This window comes from Ranitomeya variabilis, chromosome 4, assembly GCF_051348905.1.
Source record: "Ranitomeya variabilis isolate aRanVar5 chromosome 4, aRanVar5.hap1, whole genome shotgun sequence".
NCBI classification, from domain to species: domain Eukaryota; kingdom Metazoa; phylum Chordata; class Amphibia; order Anura; family Dendrobatidae; genus Ranitomeya; species Ranitomeya variabilis.
The window spans coordinates 103,813,094-103,834,252 of NC_135235.1; the positions used below are offsets into that span (position 1 = coordinate 103,813,094).

The 21,159-nt window shown below is 48.8% G+C and overlaps 1 protein-coding gene across 1 annotated transcript in view; it reads right to left on the reverse strand.

Moving 5' to 3' along the window:
* The window catches only part of SUPV3L1 (Suv3 like RNA helicase), a 45,336-nt gene extending 24,443 nt beyond the window's left edge, over positions 1-20,893 (reverse strand). The window contains exons 1-9 of the mRNA XM_077259027.1: positions 20,129-20,893; positions 18,544-18,621; positions 12,399-12,506; positions 11,534-11,648; positions 11,172-11,340; positions 10,897-11,008; positions 10,732-10,809; positions 10,510-10,601; positions 3,795-3,975 (exon numbers count right to left, since the gene is read on the reverse strand). Of these exons, the coding sequence (XP_077115142.1) occupies positions 3,795-3,975; positions 10,510-10,601; positions 10,732-10,809; positions 10,897-11,008; positions 11,172-11,340; positions 11,534-11,648; positions 12,399-12,506; positions 18,544-18,621; positions 20,129-20,387 (1,192 nt within the window). The 5' untranslated portion in view covers positions 20,388-20,893. The remainder of the gene's footprint in view (positions 1-3,794; positions 3,976-10,509; positions 10,602-10,731; positions 10,810-10,896; positions 11,009-11,171; positions 11,341-11,533; positions 11,649-12,398; positions 12,507-18,543; positions 18,622-20,128) is intronic.
* Between the last annotated feature and the right edge of the window lie 266 nt (positions 20,894-21,159).

Sequence of the window (21,159 nt, forward strand, 5' to 3'; positions counted from 1 at the left end):
ACGGTAGGATGGGAATGTGCAGGTAAGCGTCTTGAACATCTAGAGATGCAAGGAACTCGCCCTCTTCCAGAGAGGCAATTACCGAGCGGAGGGACTCCATGCGGAATTGACGTACGCGAACGTACTTGTTGAGAAGCTTGAGGTCTAATATTGGACGTACTGATCCGTCCTTCTTTGGTACGATGAAAAGATTGGAATAGAAACCTTGGTACCTCTCGTTCTGAGGTACCGGGATGATGACCCCGTCTTCCCATAGCGACTTTATGGCCTGGAAATACTGACGGACCCTTGCTCTGGGAGGAGGGGACTGGAAGAAACGAGATGGGGGAAGAGGACAAACTATCTTGTAACCGAAGGACACTAGGTCGCGGACCCATCGGTCGGGAACTACCGAGAGCCACGCGTCCCGAAAAAAGAGTAGGCGGCCGCCAACTCTGTCGGTGTCCTTCGGCATTTGCCAAAAGTCATTGAGGTGGAGACCTGTTAGGTCTGGGCCCTCGGGATCCCTGTTGTCTGGGTCTGCCTCTCCAGGAGGGAGAAGGTTTGTAAGACGGCTGGGAGGCTCTGTCCTTGCGCTGACCTCTCCCGACGCCGGGTGGCGCGGAGGAGGGATTGGACCAATTGGAGCTAAAACGGAAATATCGGCCTCGGCCCTGTTGGTTGCGAAAGGGCCGAAAAGTTCGTTGCTGGGGAAGGAATTTGCTCTTTCCTCCTGTGGAGTCTGCGATTATTTTGTCTAGTTTGTCCCCAAAAAGGCGTTCGCCCTGGTATGGAAGAGACGTGAGGGATTTTTTGGAGCCCGAGTCCGCCTTCCAGTCCCTGAGCCAAAGGGATCTGCGGATCGTGACAGCATTGGCCGCTGCCTGTGAGGCACAGTTGGCCGCGTCTAAGGATGCGGAAACTACGAAGTCCCCCGCTCTGGCAATCTGAGTGGTCAGGTGTGAAATTTCGGGGGGTAAGTCGGCACGTAGTGCTGTAGAGGTTAAAGACTCGGCCCAATGGGTCATGGCTTTTGCAACCCACGTGACGGCAAACGAAGGAAAGAGAGAAGCCGAGGAGGCTTCAAAAGCCGAACGAGCCATCTGTTCAATTTGTCTATCAGTGGGATGCTTGATGGACGCACCCTCGGAGGAAGATAGAACCGCCTTGGTGGCTAGCCGCGACACTGGCGGGTCCACGGAGGGTGACTGAGACCACTCCTTAGCTAGGTCCTGAGCAAACGGATACTTCAATTGCATAGCCTTCTGACCTGAGAAACGTTTATCCGGACGGACTCTATGGAGATCAACAATGTCCTTGAATTGAGGGTGCGTAGGAAAAAATTTATGAGCCTTTGTGGTTCGCCCGAATGACACGGGATGAGCCGCCTTGGACGGGGTTTCCTCCTCTAACTGTAGCGTCTGACTTACAGAGTCTATGAGAGAATCTAGGGTCTCTTGATCGTGATGATACTCTGGGGAACAGGACGCGTTGGATGCGTCGTCCAGGAAGGATTCCCTGCTATGAGTCGGGGATGAGTGGCGAGAGACATCGCTCTCTGAGCCGGAGGGCTGATCACGGACCGGAGATATTACCCTGGACCTCTTTTTAGATGAGTGAGGGCTTCTGGAAGCGGTACGACCTCTAGGCCGAGAGGGGTTCTTAGACCGCGTTACATCATCCGTGGAAGTGCCCTGGGTAAGGGACGGCTCACGGAGGGACTGTATCGTCCTTTCCAAGGATGCCACAGATCGAGCAAGGGAGGACGCCCATGCGGGGGTACTAGGCTCGCTACATTCCGGGACAGAGGCCGGAGTATCCTGTGCCGCAGACATTTCGCAGGCGGTGCACAGCGGAGCAGTGTGACCTCGGGGCAGAGATACCTTGCAGGAGGTGCACACAGCAAAAATAACAGAGTGGGTCTTTCCAGTCCGTTTTTGCTTAGACTGTGACATATTTGTGATTAAGAGAGCGTACTGGCAGGGGGGGGGAGACAATCCTACTGAGTGCGTCTCACCAAAGTCCTGCGGTGGCCTGGCAGGTAGATCCTGAAGTCCTGTGCGCTGCAGAGCCACCAGCGTACTTCCCGGTCCAAGATGGCCGCCGAGATGTGAGAAGGGCGCTTCTCGGGAACGAGAAGCGCCCAGGGAGGGGGCGTGTCATGGGCGGGCGTTGGCGTGCATGTAGGCGGGCGCTGGAGTCCGGCCCGGGCCGGGTTGCCAATGCGCCAACGGAGCGCCGGATTGCCCGCCGTGCCCCCTCAGAAGTACAACGCTGCCCCGCGGCTGCAGAGCCGCATTAGTAAGAGAGTAAGGGGCCCCCTCCTGTCAGCTCGTCGGTCCCCGCACTTACCCTGTGCGATGGAACCGATGCTCCATCCACCTTCACCTTGGTAGGGAGAGGGTGGAGAGCTTCTGCCGCCGTGCGTCATCCGCTATATTCAGTGGTGATGCAGTGGGCGGCTGCACGGACGCCATGTCAATCTGTCCGGCTGTGCCCTGGCTCCAGGAAACTTAGGTGGATGATTAGTCCCCGTGGTCGCCTGAGAGGGAGGGAGGGAGATCGGAACGCTAAGGAACCGTCGCCACACTGAAACGTGAGCCAGGGCTGGCATCCATCGTCGCGGGAAAGGATACAGGAGGAACGCTCCATGTACTTGCCCGTTGTTGGTGCGGGAGAGATCAGAGCTGAAAATTTGCCTGTCGCTCCCTTCTCTCCGTTAAATCCAAAAATTGGTGGGGTCCAGAGGACCCAAGTGCCTCCTGAGACACTAAGTAAGAACTGGCTCTGGATTGTCCAGCCCGTGGGTGTATACTGCAGGGGAGGAGTTAATCTTTTGTGTGTGTTTAACTTAGTGTCCTCCTAGTGGCAGCAGCATAACACCCATTCGTCCTGTGTCCCCCAATGATACGTAGGAGAAATTATTGTAATTTATTTTTAAAGCACAATTAAGAGTGCTAGATATATATAATACAATAAACAAACAGTGATACACTGGTACACGGGAGAGGATCCTGCCCTTACGGCTTATAATGTATAGAGTAATGGAGAAGGAGACAGTAGGTCAGGGGACGGAGGTGGCAGCGGGGTTATTGACGGTTGTACGCTCTCCTGAAGAGATGGGGTTTCAGAAGGTTTCAATTGTGGGAGACAGCCCTTTAAAATACAGTGCTCTAAAAATAAGGGCCATTGTAAGGCTACGTTCACATTTGCGTTGCATCGGGCGCAGCCGCGGCGACGCACGAGTCATGCGCCCCTATATTTAACATGGGGGGCGCATGGACATGCGTTGTCTAGCGTTTTGTGACGCATGCATCATTTTTGGCGCAACTGTCAGGGCGCAGACAACGCTGCATGATGCAGTTTTTTGGCGTCAAAAAAATGAACGCATGAGTCACAAAACGCTGCGTTATGCATGCGTTGTGCGTTGCGTCGCCGACGCTGCGCACAACAACGCAAATGTGAACGTAGCCTAAGAAACACATTATGCAAGTCTTATTGAGAGGATTCAGCAAGCAGCTCCGATTAGAAGGGGCGATTCTAACAACACGTACACACCTTAGGGCGCAGTCAGACAGCCGTATAAATCGGAACGCAGTGCATGGACTGGCTGGTGGCTCTCCCGACCCGAACGTGACAGCCGCATAGAAATACATAAAGCGGTCACGCTCGGGAGAGCAGCTGGCCAATCCCGCGCACTGCGTTCCGATTCATACGGCCATCTGACTGCGCCCTTATAAATGCTCGTTAAGTGTCACTCTCTTATGTTATGGGGGAACATATATCGTTTTCAAGCAAAGAACAGAAGGACTCACCTGGAGGAAGGCTGCCATAGATTACAGCACATTCTAAACCCCGTGCCTCGATCTGCCGGCTCACAGAGAAGATGTCGTTCTTATTGAAACAAACTATACAGTCGCCAGGTCGGAGATTATTCAGTGACTGGAGCGCATGATCCAAAATCTTAAGAGATGTCAGTCTTTCATAATTCCGTACCTCAAAAGACAAAAAAGGAGATTTTGTATACTCACCGTAAAATCTTTTTCTCCGAGCCACTCATTGGGGGACACAGGACCATGGGTGTTATGCTGCTGCCACTAGGAGGACACTAAGTAGACAGAAAGATTAACTCCTCCTCTGCAGTATACACCCCTTCACGGGATACAATTTCAACCAGTTCGGTAGTAAAGCAGTAGGAGCATGAACAAAGACAAACTATGTCAAAACCAAGAAGTAACAACAAGCCAAAAAAAAAAAAACAGGCTAACAGGGTGGGTGCTGTGTCCCCCAATGAGTGGCTCGGAGAAAAAGATTTTACGGTGAGTATACAAAAATCTCCTTTTCTCCTACGCCTCATTGGGGGACACAGGACCATGGGACGTACAAAAGCAGTCCCTGGGTGGGGAGCAATATGCTAATACCCCATGTACCACTGGCCTACGGCTTAAGGAACTGCCGCTTGCAGAATGCGCCTGCCAAAGGCGGCGTCTGCAGAAGAGATAGAATGAATGTGGTAATGCTTGGTAAAAGTGTGCAAACTGGACCACGTCGCAGCCTTGCAGACCTGCTGTGCTGACGCCTGGTGCCGGATGGCCCACGAGGCGCCCACCGACCGAGTAGAATGGGCCTTGATCCCCTCTGGGATAGGAACACCTTTGACACGATAGGATTCTTGAATGGCCAACCGAATCCATTTAGCCAGAGTGGCCTTTGAAGCGGGAGAACCCTTCCTGGGCCCCTCTGGAAGTACGAACAGGACGTCCGACGTGCGGAAGGGAGCCGTCCTCGAGACGTACCGACGAAGAGCCCTCACCACATCAAGAGTGTGTAGAGCCTTTTCGATGCGATGGGCTGGTGCCGGGCAGAACGAAGGCAGAACAATCTCCTCATTGAGGTGGAAAGAAGAGACAACCTTGGGCAAAAAGGTGGGAGAGGTCCTCAATACTGCCTTGTCCGGATGAAAAATTAGAAAAGGGAGGGCGGCAGGAGAGTGCAGCCAACTCCGAAACCCTTCTGATGGATGTAATGGCTACAAGGAAGACTACCTTCCAAGAAAGGAAGGTCAAGGAAACGTCCTGTAGTGGTTCGAAGGGAGTCTCCTGAAGAGCTCCGAGAACCAAATTAAGATCCCACGGATCCAAGGGCGATTTGTAGGGAGGCGCCACACGGAAAACTCCCTGGAAGAAAGTTTTTACCGGCAACCTATTGGCAATCTTCCGCTGGAAAAGGACTGACAAAGCCGAAACCTGACCCTTTAGGGAGCTAAGGGCAAGTCCCGACTCTAGTCCAGACTGAAGAAACTCTAGTATGGAAGGGATAGAGAATACCAGAGGAGATCGTCCCTGAGCATCCCCCCATGAGAAAAAAATTTGCCAGGTACGGTGGTAACTGCGCATGGAAACAGGTTTCCTGGCTCTGATCATGGTGGAGGACACCTTGGGAGTGAAACCCGCTTGGCCTAGAATCCAGGACTCAACGGCCAAGCCGTCAAAGACAGGGCCCCTGAGTTCTGGTGGTAAATCGGGCCCTGTGAAAGAAGATCCACGTGATCTGGAAGACGCCAGGGGACATCGGCTACCAGCTGAACCAGTTCGGCGTACCATGCCCGACGCGGCCAGTCTGGCGCAACGAGAATCACTGGCACCCCCTCTGCCCTGATCTTTTTGATGACCCTCGGTAGCAGGGGAAGAGGAGGAAAAATGTACGGGAGGCGGAATTGGCGCCAAGGCAAGACCAGGGCGTCTACTCCGAGGGCCCGTGGGTCGAGGGACCGAGCAAAGAACTGAGGAACCTTGTTGTTCATCCTGGAAGCCATGAGATCCACATCCGGGGTCCCCCAGCGATGGCAAATCTGCTGGAAGACCTCCGGGTGAAGGGACCACTCTCCAGAGGCGAGGCCCTGGCGGCTGAGAAAGTCCGCCGCCCAATTCTCCACACCTGGAATGTGGATCGCCGAGATGGGCGAATGGTTTGACTCCGCCCAATGAAGGATGTGAGACACCTCGAGCATGGCCGTCCTGCTGCGGGTTCCGCCCTGACGGTTGATGTACGCCACGGCCGTGGCGTTGTCGGACTGGATTCTGACTGGGTGACCTGCCAGAAGGCGGTGAAACTGGAACAATGCTAGCCTGATAGCTCGAATCTCGAGGATATTGATGGCAAGGCGAGACTCTTGAGTGGACCACCGCCCCTGGGCTGTGTGATGGTTGAAGACCGCTCCCCAGCCTATGAGACTGGCATCGGTGGTCACCACCAGCCACCGTACTGGGAGAAAGGACTTTCCCTGGGTTAGGCAGGACTTCAGCGTCCACCACCTGAGGGTCTTCCTGACCCGTGGGGACAGGATGAATCGGCGGTCAAGGGAGGACGGGTTGCCGTCCCAAGCCGACAGTAGCGCATGCTGCAGGAGACGGAGGTGAAACTGCGCAAATGGGACCGCTTCCATGGCAGCTACCATCTGCCCGAGAACTCGCATGCTGGTACGAATGGAGTGGGAGACTGGACGGGAAAGACTGAGCTCCCTGCTGCAAGGCCAAAGCCTTGTCTTGAGGGAGTATGACCAGACCGCGGGAAGTGTCCAGTATCATCCCCAGGAAAGAGATCTGTTGAGCTGGAATTGGAGAAGATTTTTTGAAGTTTATCTTCCATCCCAGGCGAGTAAGAGTATCCACCGTGAGAACGACGGACTCTTCACACGCTGGGTAGGAAGGACCCTTTATCAGTAGGTCGTCCAGGTACGGAATTACCACCACTCCCCTGGAATGAAGAATGGCCATGGCAGCCGCCATGACCTTCGTGAAGACTCTGGGAGCGGTGGCGAGACCGAAGGGCAAGGCCACAAATTGGAAGTGTTCCCCGCGAAAAGCGAAGCGGAGGAACTGCTGATGCGGAGGGAAGATTGGTATGTGCAGGTAGGCATCCTTGATGTCTATGGATGCCAGGAATTCTCCTGTTTCCATAGACGCGACCACAGAACGGAGGGACTCCATCCTGAAGTGACGGATTTTTACGAATCTGTTTAGTAGCTTCAGGTCTAGTATCGGACGTAGTGATCCGTCCTTCTTTGGGACCACGAATAGATTCGAATAGAAACCCTTGAATCTTTGTTCTAGGGGGACCGGAATGATGACTCCGTCCCTTTGTAGTGCCCGTATTGCCTGGAGAAACGCAGTGGCCTTTGACCTTTGAGGGCAAGACTGGAAGAAGCGCGTAGGGGGGGGGGGGGGGGGGGGAAAGAAAATTCTATTTTGTATCCGGTGGACACCAGTTCTCTGACCCACTCGTCGGAAACGACTGAGAGCCAGGCTTGGCGGAACAAGAGCAGGCGTCCGCCTACTTTGTTGGTGCCCACCGGCTGTTGCAAGGAGTCATTGGGCGGAGGATCCATGGGATGTGGATCCCTTAGACCCGGGTGGTTTAGGCCTGGGTCTCCAGTTGCGATTAGGTCTGTAAGAGACCTGGGTGCCTCGGCCACCGCGCGAACCACGTCCTGATGCGGAGGTAGAGGATGTAGAAGACCAGTTGGCATTGGGACGAAAAGCCCGAAATGGAGGTTGCTGCTGGTACCGAAAGGGCCGGGTAGGTTTTTTCTGGGGGAGAAATTTACTTTTTCCTCCGGTAGCATCCGAGATCATTTGGTCCAATTTTTCTCCAAATAATCGACCAGCCTGGTAAGGCAGGGCTGTTAGAGAACGCTTGGAAGCCGAATCTGCTCGCCAATCCCTGAGCCACAGGGCTCTCCTGATGGAGATTGCATTGGCGGCTGCCTGTGCAGCGCAATTGGCTGCGTCCATAGAGGCGTTGACGATGAAGTCTCCGGCCTGCGCTATCTGGTTAACCAGGATGCTGGCTTCTGGAGGTAAGTCACTGGCTTGGATGGTAGAGGAAAGAGTCTCGGTCCAGGAGACCATAGCCTTCGCCACCCAGGAGGCGGCGAAGGACGGAAAGAGAGACGCTCCTGTGGCCTTGAAGGCGGAACGAGCCAGATAATCAATCTGGCGATCGGAGGGGTTCTTAACGGAGGAACCGTCCGAAAGAGACAGGATGGTCTTGGACGCGAGGTGTGACACAGCAGGATCCACTGAGGGAGACTGCAGCCAGTCCTTGATTAATTCCCTAGAAAAAGGGTATTTTGCCTCAATGGACTTTTGTCCCATGAAACGTTTATCTGGGTGATCCCTATGTTTTTGTACAATCTCCTTAAAGTAAGGGTGGGTGACAAAAACCTTTTGAACACGTTTAGTCCTTTTGAAAGACACCACGTGTTCGGGTTCCGATACGGAGTCCTCAGTCACTTTCAGGGTCTGGTTGACCGCCTCGATGAGAGAGTCGAGAGACTCTTGGGAGGAGGGGGAGTCCTGAACATAGGAAATGTCGGACTCATATTCAGAGTTATCAGAGGTTGGGGAAGGGGACCGGGAAGCAGAGCTTGCAGGCACTGAAGGGCCCGCTAGCTCATGGTCAGGGGATGAAACGTGAACACGTTTTCTAGAGCCCCGGGTAGAAAGTGACCGGGTACACCCCCTGCTGGTAGACGGATCCATACCGTCGTCTGAATCCTCCGCGGTCCGACCTGGAGAGGGGCCCCTGAGGGAGTCAATTGCCCTGGCTAGGGAAGCCACAGATCGTGACAGAGAGGCTGCCCACTCAGGGGGGCTAGGCTCTACAGGGTCGACGGCTGCGGCATCGGCGACAGTACCAGCGGCGGCAGGAGGCGGCTGCACAGAGGGCGAGGCACAATCCGCACACATTGGGCTACTGTAGGCACGGGGTAGGGCCGTATTGCAAGTGGCACATACAGTGAAAAACACTGTGTGCTTCTTGTTACCCTTTTTAGTCTCCTTGGATTGAGACATAGTGCCTTTGGAACAGAGCGGGCAGTATACGCCGGGAAGGGGTTAAGCCTTCTTGAAGCAGCTTACCCACGGTCCAGACTGTGTCCCCAGGGAGAGATATGGCGGTGGAGCGCTGTAGAAGCGTGGGCTCCGTGCACAGAGATGTGGAAATATGGCCCCCGAGATTTGGAAGGCGCTTCTCGTCCCAGGCGAGAAGCGCCGGTGTAGGGGGCGGAGCTACGGCCGTGGGCGGGATTTTCCCACTGCGGCCTACTCTGGCTGAAGAAGCCGGGGACTAAATTTTTGGGGCCTGCCGGCGATGTGCGGCCGCGGCCGCGACGGAGCTTTCTGAACCTCCGCCCAGCACCGCCGACCCCCGGTCGGCGGCGCCTCTCCCCAGGGACCCGGACCGCATAACTGCGCACAACTGCCGCACACGGGGGAGCTGGGGGGGAATGTACTTACAGCCGTGGTGCTCCCCGGTTCTCACATCTGCAGTCTGTGAGGGTGTGAACTCAATCCATGCACCCTGGATGGGGATGGAGAGGCCCCTGAAGCATCCTCGTCTGATCAGAGGGGTTTGTGCGGCACATCTTCCCCTCCGGCTGCATTTTCTCCTGAGCACAATGCTCTATTGCAGGCGGGAGGGGGGGGTTAAATCGGGACCGTATAGGAACCGTTGCCCCGGCGCAAGCTTTTCGTGCGCCATACGTCGCAGGAGAGGGACGGGGAGGTATACTCGCCGTGCTCGCCTGTTGCTGGTTCGGGGGAGAGCGGGTCCCATAAAAAAGGATCCGTCGCCCCCTTCACTCCGTTGAATAAAAAATAAAAATTCACAGAAAAATTAAAATTAAAATTAAAATAAGAAAGTTGGGGTCTGAAAACAGACCCAAGTGCCTCCTACAGACACTAAGCAAGAACTGGTTGAAATTGTATCCCGTGAAGGGGTGTATACTGCAGAGGAGGAGTTAATCTTTCTGTCTACTTAGTGTCCTCCTAGTGGCAGCAGCATAACACCCATGGTCCTGTGTCCCCCAATGAGGCGTAGGAGAAATAAGGACACTGTATACAATACAAGTGCAGAGCAATCAGTTAGGGGGTCTCTAATTTACCCCGTTATTCAACATAAGGCCGCCCTATCCATGATCAATGTCACATGTAATCTAATCACGGCGGCCACAGGAATCTGCCGGTGACAAATACTATACCTCTGCGTGCCTCAGACTTTACATACACGTTTTTTTCTTCCTCAAAGAGTTTTGCAAAAAGACAAAATTCTGGCATACGACATAGTATGCGAAGTTACAGAGGCATCAAACGACGGAAGTCGAGGCACCATCATTATTATGTGACAACAAGCAGCCATTATTAAAGAAAAATGTATTGCATGTGTTAACGTTTAGAAAGAATTTGCAGCACAACTTCTATATTAAATTATTATTATTTATTTATTTTATTTTTTTTTATGGGGACAAATACATCCCATCCTTTAAAAGGCAAATCTAGGCAAGGTATCTAATGCAGCTCTCAGGTCTGGAGAACTTCAATAATCCACCAGGTACCTAACAAGTATAATATATTTTGCAGGACTATAGCAAAAACTAAAGTCTTTACACTGCTGATATCTGTAGCTATTCTTACTCCTGATCTCTATACGGAGCAACTAGAAAAGAAACCAAACGTAATGTAATGTTACCTCTACTTCTTCACCAGTTGTGTACATCAGCTCGGTCACTAAATTAATAGCGGCCATCTCCCCACATACATGGATTTCTTGAGCACAGATGCCTGAAACAGAAAATTCAACAGCTTCAATTAAAAAAGAAGAAAAAGATCAGAAAAGGATAAGGGAGCACAGAGAGAGGAGAAAAGGGAACAAAAGGAGGATTAGGAAAGGGGAAATAATAATGTAGAATACCTAGAAGTGCTCTTGTCCAAGCCCAACCTCTACCAGGATCTCTTATCATCTGAATCTCATCTATCACAGCTACCTCATCTTAAACAAATATAAAGAAAGAAACATCATTGTATCATAATACCGCAATACGGATGCAGCGTTTTAGTTGCACAGGAGGTTGCTTACAAGGTGTGATCACGCTGCACATCTCCACTGTGCACGCAGCGTGTGACGAAGCCTTTCCTTCTGGATCTACATAGATCAGCTCCTCTCCTGTGATTAAATCACATGGAACACCCTGCAGAAAGAAGAAAATACAGGATAGACACTAAATGAATTGAATTGTTTTCATCATTTCAGACTGAGAAAACACAGGAAGGTGAATGCTCTGTTAGAAGCAATACGTCAATTCTAGCAGAAAAGATAAATTACAATATTAAAAAGGGAAAAAAAATTCTCACAGCATCATTGCTCTTCTTGTAAATCTCATGCGCAAGCAGTTTTAATGGGCCACAATATATCCCAGATTTGGCCCCCATGTATCTCTGGATCGCATGATATGTTTTGCCACTGTTCGTGGGTCCAGCGTGAAAAATAATCTTGCGCTGAATTGCTCTTGCTTCAGGATACCTATATCAAAAATCACAAAAAGATGGGTCACACTGATAAATCTGAAAACCGCACATTAGCAAACTAATTCATACACCGCATATGATGGGGTCAAGAGTGTCAGAAGAATGCTTCTGACACTCTTGACCCCATCAAATGCTGTGTATGAGCGATGGCAGCCAAATGGGGGAAAAAAAACAAAAAACCCACATACCAATTAGGAGGTAATCTCAAGTCGCTTATTTTCCGAAGATCCTCCATACAATCCAGCATTGGGAAGACCTGCCTCGCATGCCTCATGAAGAATGGGAAAATATCATCCATGTGACCTAAATAAAGAAGGACACCATGTTTCAAGAAGGGCAGCTTCAATGCAAGCAACTTAGCAAAGAAGTCAGCAGTGGCACACTGATTTATTGTCCAAATGTTGGGCAACGACCAAAATAGTATAAAGAGGTTGTCCAAAACTTTAGCATTACTGACCTATTCTTAGAACAGGTCATCAATGTGTTTGGACAGTGGCTGCGGGGGGGTACTAAACATCTTCCTCCTATTGATTTGAACAGAGGGCAGATGTGTAGTACGCAGCTGTGGCCAATGTCAGTTGATGGCCAATTCCGCAAGTGAGAATATTTTAACTGGAGGCTGCTGATAACAGCTGATCAGCAGGGGTGCCGGACCCTGACCCATCAGACATTGATCACCCATCCTAAGGATAGGTCATCAATGCTAAAGTAGAGGACAACCTCTAACTTTTCAGAAACACTTCATTTACGGAGGTCAGAGAGTTTGATTCTCTACCAATCATTAGAACAGAGAGGTCCCAATGGATTTTTACTTTAGTGATTCAGACCACTACATTTTTACAACACTCCATGTATGTCTTTAAAAAGTCCAGCAATATTTACTTTGGAGATCAGCTAGATAAAAGCCAGAAGGCTGTACTTCTTCAATGGCTCTACATTACAGTGGTCTCTGTTCACAGACCTCCAGATGACAAATGTGATGGGGAGCAATAAAGTATTGAACATGTGTATATAAGAAAAGGAGCCGTTCTTTATGAATTGTGGTACACATACCAACTCCACAGCAAATATCGTTCAAGACAATGTGCAGATCCACCTGCAGAGGGTCACTTTCCATAACATATCTCCTGAAGCTGATAAAAGCTTGATGAAAAAGACGAGCTGTAAGAAAATAAGACTTCAAATCAATTTGTGTGAACTGCTGTTTGCACCTCTTAAGTTACAACATGTATTCACTGTATTCACATTCTGCACAACTCTGTGTCCTGCTTGGAATCTGTCAGTCCTAGGAAATAAAGGTGCAAAATGCTCCTTACAGAAAGGGAAAGAAAACGGGTAACTAAAAGATGTGAGATCACATCATCAAGCAGCCAGAAGAAGTTTACATGACATAACAAAAAAATAAATAACAATATATCTCAGGCTTCAAGACATTTTGTAAGTCACCAACACTGCCATTTATCTACCATTAACATGTATGGCATTGAAAAGATAAGAAAACCAGCAAGAGGTGGAGAAGCAGAGGGGATACTGGGAACAGAGAGGCATGGTGGATATTCAGACTTAATACCACAGTACCTCTAGGGTTAAATCTAAAGAAGGACATGGTGCTGCACTATTAGTTTTCACCATGTCCTCTCCGGTTTCTTAATGTTCCCTCTGAACATGTATGTAGTATGAAACCGATCAATAACAATGTCTACAGCCAAATGTTGAACCATACGATATTATGTATTGATTAAACCACGATCTAAAAATATATTTGAATAATAATAACAACAACAATATTGTGGCTAAATATTACTAAAGCCTTAACACCATCTGAATTGAAATAATGTCTCATGATTATCACTCACACTCTAGAAGAATACATCTGATCAGTGTCTTATCCAATTATTAAATGTCAAAAAAAAAATTCACAAACTGTAATATCCATATAAATGGGTATACTTTCATTCTATATATTTAGTATAATAATACTAAAGTACGATAAATCCTAAATATCCTAATATCCAGGTATAGTCCCAGTTGGACTTAGCGCTACAATTGTGGACATGATCTGATCATCTTCTGTTATCAGTATTATTATAAACATCTTAAAAACAAATCATTTATCTAGAGCCCGATCATATGGACTATTCCATAGTAATCCAAAGCAAAAAAAGAGAATTTGTAACCGGCACTGACAACGTAATGTGTTCAAGCAATCTCCTGTGTGATCTTATGTGGAGTACACGCCTTTGCCTCCATTCAAGATTCAGTGGTGCTCAGCATTATGTCTGTGTAAATCCATGAATATGCCAAATGAAGAAAAGAAATGCGGCACTCACCATTCATCTTCAGCTAAAAAATCCTTTATTTAGCACTTTAAAACTTCCAAAGCATATTGCGGCATCGGCAGCATAATACGAGGGAGCGGGGAGTGAGAAAGGTGGACGATGGCCGTTTCGTGCTTGAGCGCTTCTACGGGTCCATGTGTAGACCTGTAGAAGCGCTCAAGCGCGAAACGGCCGTCGTCCACCTTTCTCACTCCCCGCTCCCTCGTATTATGCTGCCGATGCCGCAATATGCTTTGGAAGTTTTAAAGTGCTAAATAAAGGATTTTTTAGCTGAAGATGAATGGTGAGTGCCGCATTTCTTTTCTTCATTTGGCATATTCCATAGTAATGTTAGATTTTAAACCCTTTTTGTACATATTCACTTTTTAGTACAAAGTCTTAGCAGTGCGTGCTTTGTGAATGAAGGTTTAATTATTCATGATAATTAATTAAGCAAGGGTGGCTACACTGAAATACAAAATTACTTAAATGCACTGTTAAAATTAGGTAGCATGATGAAGGGTGCTGCGACACCTGAAAAGCGATGATAGCGCTATCTTAACATGAAGTTCTGCTATATGTCCTGTGTCACATTTATGTGAATAAAGAAGATTGCTTGTCGATCAGAACTGGATTCTCTCTCCTTTTTGTCTACGTGCTATAGCATCATCCGAGCACCAAACAGCACAGGAATAAGCAACGGTGAGCTGGAATATCCCTTTTTCGCTGCCAAAATCTAAGAATGACAAAGTTAAAACTATGTTCACACGTTGCCAAGTTTAAGCTACTTACAAAAAGCAGGGTTTGCTTAGTTGATACCACTTTTTGTCTCGTGAATGCTGGTAAAGTTTAGTGCATGAAAAAAAAATTACTTCAACTTCATCAGGTTTTGGCAGCAAAACCTGATACCCGTTTTTTTTTTTTAGTTTCGCGTTTGCACTACCAATTGCTTTCAATGAGTGAAAAACATGGGAATAAATACTGAAAGAAGTCATATGCTGCATTTTGCAAAAATCAAGCTCTTCTGACAAAACAGGAAAAAACCAAGGTATTTGTGCTTGAGATTTCTGTAATCTCCTTCATTTTTCTGGTCTGCAACAGCTGCAGACAGGGGCCAGCGATGGAAGCCTGCAATGACACTGTCTGCAGAATGTATACAGTACTGAGCAACGGCTGCAGACAGGAGCCAGCGATGGGAGCCTGCAATGTCACTGTCTGTAGAATGTATACAGTACCACACAGCGGCTGCACACAGGAGCCAGAGATGAGAGCCTGCAATGTCACTGTCTGCAGAATGTATACAGTATCAAACAACCGCTGCAGACAGGAGCCAGTGATGAGAGCCTGCAATGTCACTGTCTGCAGAATGTATACAGTACCGAGCAACGGCTGCAGACAGGAGCCAGTGATGAGAGCCTGCAATAACACTGTCTGCAGAATGTATACAGTACCACACAGCAGCTGCAGACAGGAGCCAGTGATGAGAGCCTGCAATGTCACTGTCTGCAGAATGTATACAGTACCGAGCAACGGCTGCAGACAGGAGCCAGCGATGGGAGCCTGCAATGACACTGTCTGCAGAATGTATACAGTACCGAGCAACGGCTGCAGACAGGAGCCAGTGATGAGAGCCTGCAATAACACTGTCTGCAGAATGTATACAGTATCAAACAACCGCTGCAGACAGGAGCCAGTGATGAGAGCCTGCAATGTCACTGTCTGCAGAATGTATACAGTACCGAGCAACGGCTGCAGACAGGAGCCAGCGATGGGAGCCTGCAATGACACTGTCTGCAGAATGTATACAGTACCGAGCAACGGCTGCAGACAGGAGCCAGTGATGAGAGCCTGCAATAACACTGTCTGCAGAATGTATACAGTACCAAGCAACGGCTGCAGACAGGAGCCAGCGATGGGAGCCTGCAATGACACTGTCTGCAGAATGTATACAGTACCGAGCAACGGCTGCAGACAGGAGCCAGTGATGAGAGCCTGCAATAACACTGTCTGCAGAATGTATACAGTATCAAACAACCGCTGCAGACAGGAGCCAGTGATGAGAGCCTGCAATGTCACTGTCTGCAGAATGTATACAGTACCGAGCAACGGCTGCAGACAGGAGCCAGCGATGGGAGCCTGCAATGACACTGTCTGCAGAATGTATACAGTACCGAGCAACGGCTGCAGACAGGAGCCAGTGATGAGAGCCTGCAATAACACTGTCTGCAGAATGTATACAGTACCAAGCAACGGCTGCAGACAGGAGCCAGCGATGGGAGCCTGCAATAACACTGTCTGCAGAATGTATACAGTACCACACAGCAGCTGCAGACAGGAGCCAGTGATGAGAGCCTGCAATGACACGGTCTGCAGAATGTATACAGTACCGAGCAACGGCTGCAGACAGGAGCCAGTGATAAGAGCCTGCAATGTCACTGTCTGCAGAATGTATACAGTATCACACAACCGCTGCAGACAGGAGCCAGTGATGAGAGCCTGCAATGTCACTGTCTGCAGAATGTATACAGTATCACACAACCGCTGCAGACAGGAGCCAGTGATGAGAGCCTGCAATGTCACTGTCTGCAGAATGTATACAGTACCACACAGAGGCTGCAGACAGGAGCCAGAGATGAGAGCCTGCAATAACACTGTCTGCAGAATGTATACAGTACCGAGCAATGGCTGCAGACAGGAGCCAGCAATGTCACTGTCTGAAGAATGTATACAGTACCGAGCAACGGCTGCAGACAGGAGCCAGCGATGGAAGCCTGCAATAACACTGTCGGCAGAATGTATACAGTACCAAGCAACGGCTGCAGACAGGTGCCAGCGATAAGATCCTGCAATGTCACTGTCTGCAGAATGTATACAATACCGAGCAACGGCTGCAGAGAGGAGCAAGCAATGAGAGTTCACAATGACACAATGTGGGCATGGCTGGGCTCTTGCAGCATCAGCGCTACTAAAGTGCAGAGCCGCTGATTGAGTTCAGGCAGTGCTTGCATAATCGCTGTCAATCAAGATATCGCAGTACTTAGTATGCAAATTGAGGGGAGTAAGTGTATCGAGCACTTGGTCATGCCAAGGGAGCACCAAAGGCACCTCATTTGCAATCAAAATAAAACGTTTGATTTTTTTTCTCTTACAACAAAACCATTAATCCCCTTCTCGACATGCGCCGTACTAGTGCTGCGCATGTCGTGTTTCCCCCTTTGATGTGGGCTCCGGCGGTGAGCCCACATCAAAGTCGCGACATGTCAGCTGTTTTGTACAGCTGACATGTGCGCTTAATAGCGGCAGGTGAAATCGCGATTCACCCGCCGCTATTAACCTGTTAAATGCCGCTGTCAAACGCTGACAGCGGCATTTAACTACCGCTTCCGGCCGCGTGGCCGGAAATGAGCGCATCGCCGACCCCAGTCACATGATCAGGGGTTGGCAATGCGTCAGGATGGTAACCATAGAGGTCCTTGAGACCTCTATGGTTACTGATGCCGGCCTGCTGTGAGCGCCACCCTGTGGTCGGCACTCATAGCAAGCCTGCATTTCAGCTACATAGTAGCGATCTGATGATCGCTGCTATGTAGCTGAGCTGATCGAGTTGTGCCAGCTTCTAGCCTCCCATGGAGGCTATTGAAGCGTGGCAATAGCTAAAAAAAAATGTTTCTAAAAATATAAATAAAAAAATATATAAAAGTTTAAAATCACCCCCCTTTTGCCCCATCCAAAATAAAATAAAATAAAAAAAATCAAACCTACACATATTTGGTATCGCCGCGTTCAGAATCGCCCGATCAATAAAAAAAAAAAGCATTAACCTGATCGCTAAACAGCGTAGCGAGAAAAAAATTTGAAAGGCCAGAATTACGTTTTTTAGTTGCCGCGACATTGCATTAAAATGCAATAACGGGCGATCAGAAGAAAGTATCTACACAAAAGTGGTATCATTAAAAAAACCAGCTCGGTACACAAAAAATAAGCCCTCACCTGACCCCAGATCACGAAAAATGGAGACACTACGGGTATCAGAAAATGGCGCTTTTTTTTTTTTTTTTTCCGCAAAGTTTAGCATTTTTTTCACCACTTAGATAAAAAAGAACCTAGACATGTTTGGTGTCTATGAACTCGTAATGACCTGGAGAATCATTATGGCAGGTCAGTTTTAGCATTTAGTGAACCTAGCAAAAAAGCCAAACATAAAACAGGTGTGGGATTGCACTTTTTTGCAATTTCACCACACTTGGAATTTTTTTCCCGTTTTCTAGTACAAGACATGGTAAAACCAATGGTGTCATTCAAAAGTACAACTCGTCCCGCAAAAAATAAGCCCTCACATGGCCATATTGACAGAAAAATAAAAAAGTTATGGCTCTGGGAAGGAGGGGAGCGAAAAATAAAAATGCAAAAACGAAAAAGGGCCGTGGCGTGAAGGGGTTAAAATCCACACTACAACTATGATTTTCATAGGGGAGAAGTCCCCTACACACATGTATACCTGTTTTTGTTAATTAGCTTTTTGGGGGGTGACAGATTCTCTCTAAACACAACTGACCAACATTAAACATAGACTGAATAGTGGAGCAACACTCAGTTAATATTGAGGGATTGGTTCTGCCTTATCTCAAAGAGAGACAAATTACTAGAGACTGAAAGAGCCAGTGAAGGTATTAGGTATTTTACTGGCCTGTTTAGTAATTCTGGTAGCCAGGAAATACACATGGCCATAAACGTCACTACATAACAACTAATGTTCCAGAGGAGAAGTTCAAAGGGCATTAGCTACATGGCTGCTGGAGTTAGTCCTCACCAGTCTAGTAATAGCACAATCACATTACTGCTCAATAATTTGTCCTCAGTCAACAGATAGAATTTCTTACCATCCAAACCATTCTCTGCGGCCAGTTTTTGTATTTCTTTTCTTCTGTAAAACTTGTTTAAAATGTTCAAAACTTCACCTAAAAACAAGTATATTTATTGGATTATAAAGGATATGTAACAGTTCAATAACCTTAGGTAAAGAAAAAAAAAAAAAATGTACAAAGTAGCCCACCTGGGAAAAAAAAATAAAGAATTCCCTCCCCCCAAGATTGCTTAGAGACACATAAAATTCGATGTCCCACATTCATAGACAAATCCCACATCTATAAGTGTTTATATAAACAGTCACAGCCAACCCCTATACTCTCAGTCCTCAATATCATTGCACAGGGACTAATTCTGGAGAACACCAGGAAAACACCAATGCATGTAAGTAGGAGGGCATAATGCATGCTATAGCTCACAAATGTCTTTGGATTAAACTTTTCAGTAACCCATTTTAGATGAGAAATTAGGGTGGGTTCATAATGAAATCCACAACCAATTGTACAGTTTTGGTGCAGATTGTGCCTGGAAGCAACAGCAAAGAAATTAAGACCTTCTCTTCATGTACAATATAGGGCGTCCTTAGACTTTTGTGTATAGGCCAAAGCATGCAATCTTTAGATGCCAAGCCTGGGTTAACCGTTTGGAAGTTTTAGGCAAATCCAGAAGAGGGATAACTTGGAAGAAAAATGCTTTGCATGGGAAAAAGTAAAAGAGACTCTGGCGACTTTGCTACATGCAGCAAACCTGTGGCTTACTTTGGGATTAAGGACTATTTTTTATGCTTTGTACCAAATTATGGCCCTGGCCATTTGTCATTTTCAGAAAATAAATAAAAAATGTATTGCTTGGAACTTCAGAGACTTACTTGTCAGAAGTTTATAGACTAAAAGAACAATTTACATTTTACTCAAAAATATACCTATAAAGAGAAAAATCAGACAAACGGAACATTCTGCAGTGGTCTCTTAATTTTTGCCAGAGCTGTATAAACGTCGTCTACATTGGATCACATCACCGTCCACTCGCACTGAGAGTCACAGGTAATTGTGACAGCGTGAATGTCACACACTGTCACGGGGTAGCAGCTGCAGTTACATAGAGTGAAAGCTGCCTTTGCTTCTTACACTGGTAAAACCCATTAAAGGACTGGATGAGATACAAGGTCTGGTCTACAGGCTGAGGCCGACACTGCAGCTTTTCCCCATCTGGACTGAGGTGCAGTATCAGAGACAACATGGTCCTATTTTAGGCTGGAGGAACGCGGTGACTTCGGCAGCGACAAAGATCTCGGCTCCATCACAGCAAAGCGCACGTGAGTGGGAAGGGCGCAAAAAGTTGAGACGACTCCGATTTTGTGAGTGGTTTGTACGGTCGTGGTACCTCAGGAGTCACAACGTGGCCGCATTCAGCTGCATTATGTCGCGGCCTCTGTCCACACGACCTGTGCTGCGGCCATAGTCACCTGGATGCAGATCCATGGGGAACATTTTCACCACTTTCATCTTTTTTGTTGGAAGTAGTGAGAACACACAGCATACACCATAGCCCCCTGGGGAGTCCGGCTGCGCTGCACAGCGGTGGGCTCCCCACACTTACTCTTATTGAGAGGCTGGGTCAGCTCGGCCCCTATATCTCCCTCTGGGCTGTCAGTGTTCTTCAGCTCCACGGGGATGAATAATGACGTGTCCAGCCGCTTGCCGTTATCACTGGAGAACGTCCTGTACAGCGGCCGCGTCCTCGACCATCCGGTCACCGAGCAGGGGACAACATTCCCGGGGTGAACGGGCGGCTGCAGGCTCCGTATAGAAAGCTGCAGGCAGCACCGAGCCAAGGAGGACGCTCTCTTCGTGTACATCGCGGGGAGGCCACGTACACAGCGTTACATGGAGGCTACCATTCCTGCCCGCAAGCCGCCGGCGTGAGCAGCATGACTGCCTGGGCGCAGGATAATGACGTAGTGACCCAGCAAGTAGAGCAGGGGCATGACAGCGAGGCGCAGCGTGATGACGTCACCTGACAAGCCCCAGCACGGAAACCTTGAGCGAGCGCTGCGGGATGATGACGTCTGCTGAAGGCCCCAACATCTAGGTGGCTCGGAGAACGCCTGCATGACATTGACGGCCCGGGAGCCGCGTATAGATTACAGCTGGTGAGGTCAGAGCCGGAGACATAGATGAAGCGTGAAAAACCGGACGGAAAACAAAATGGAGCCGGTGTCTATAGCAACCAGTCACGTGTCGTGTTCTAATCTGCCATATTTCGACTGTTCACACCTGTTATTCTCCATCCCGGTTCTGTCAGAATAGTGGAACTTGCTGCACTTTTCAAAGGTGTTAAAATGACCCTAGTGAAGTTTCCATAGTAACCAGTTCTGGCTTCCATTATAAGTTTTAGGGGTTGTCCAGGGAAACGTACCCCGTATAACTGATAACTTGCAGATCGGTGGGGTCGGCCGCTGAGACCTGCCCAGGTACCATGGAGGGGCAGGGCACATACTCCACTAGTGCGCCATTCCTTCTCTATGGGGCGATCAGAAAAAGCTGAGCAGCCCCCCAGGGAATGATCGGATCGTGGGTCTGACATGTGCCCCGCCGCTCCAGTCTATCTGGCAGGTCTGAGCGGTCAGC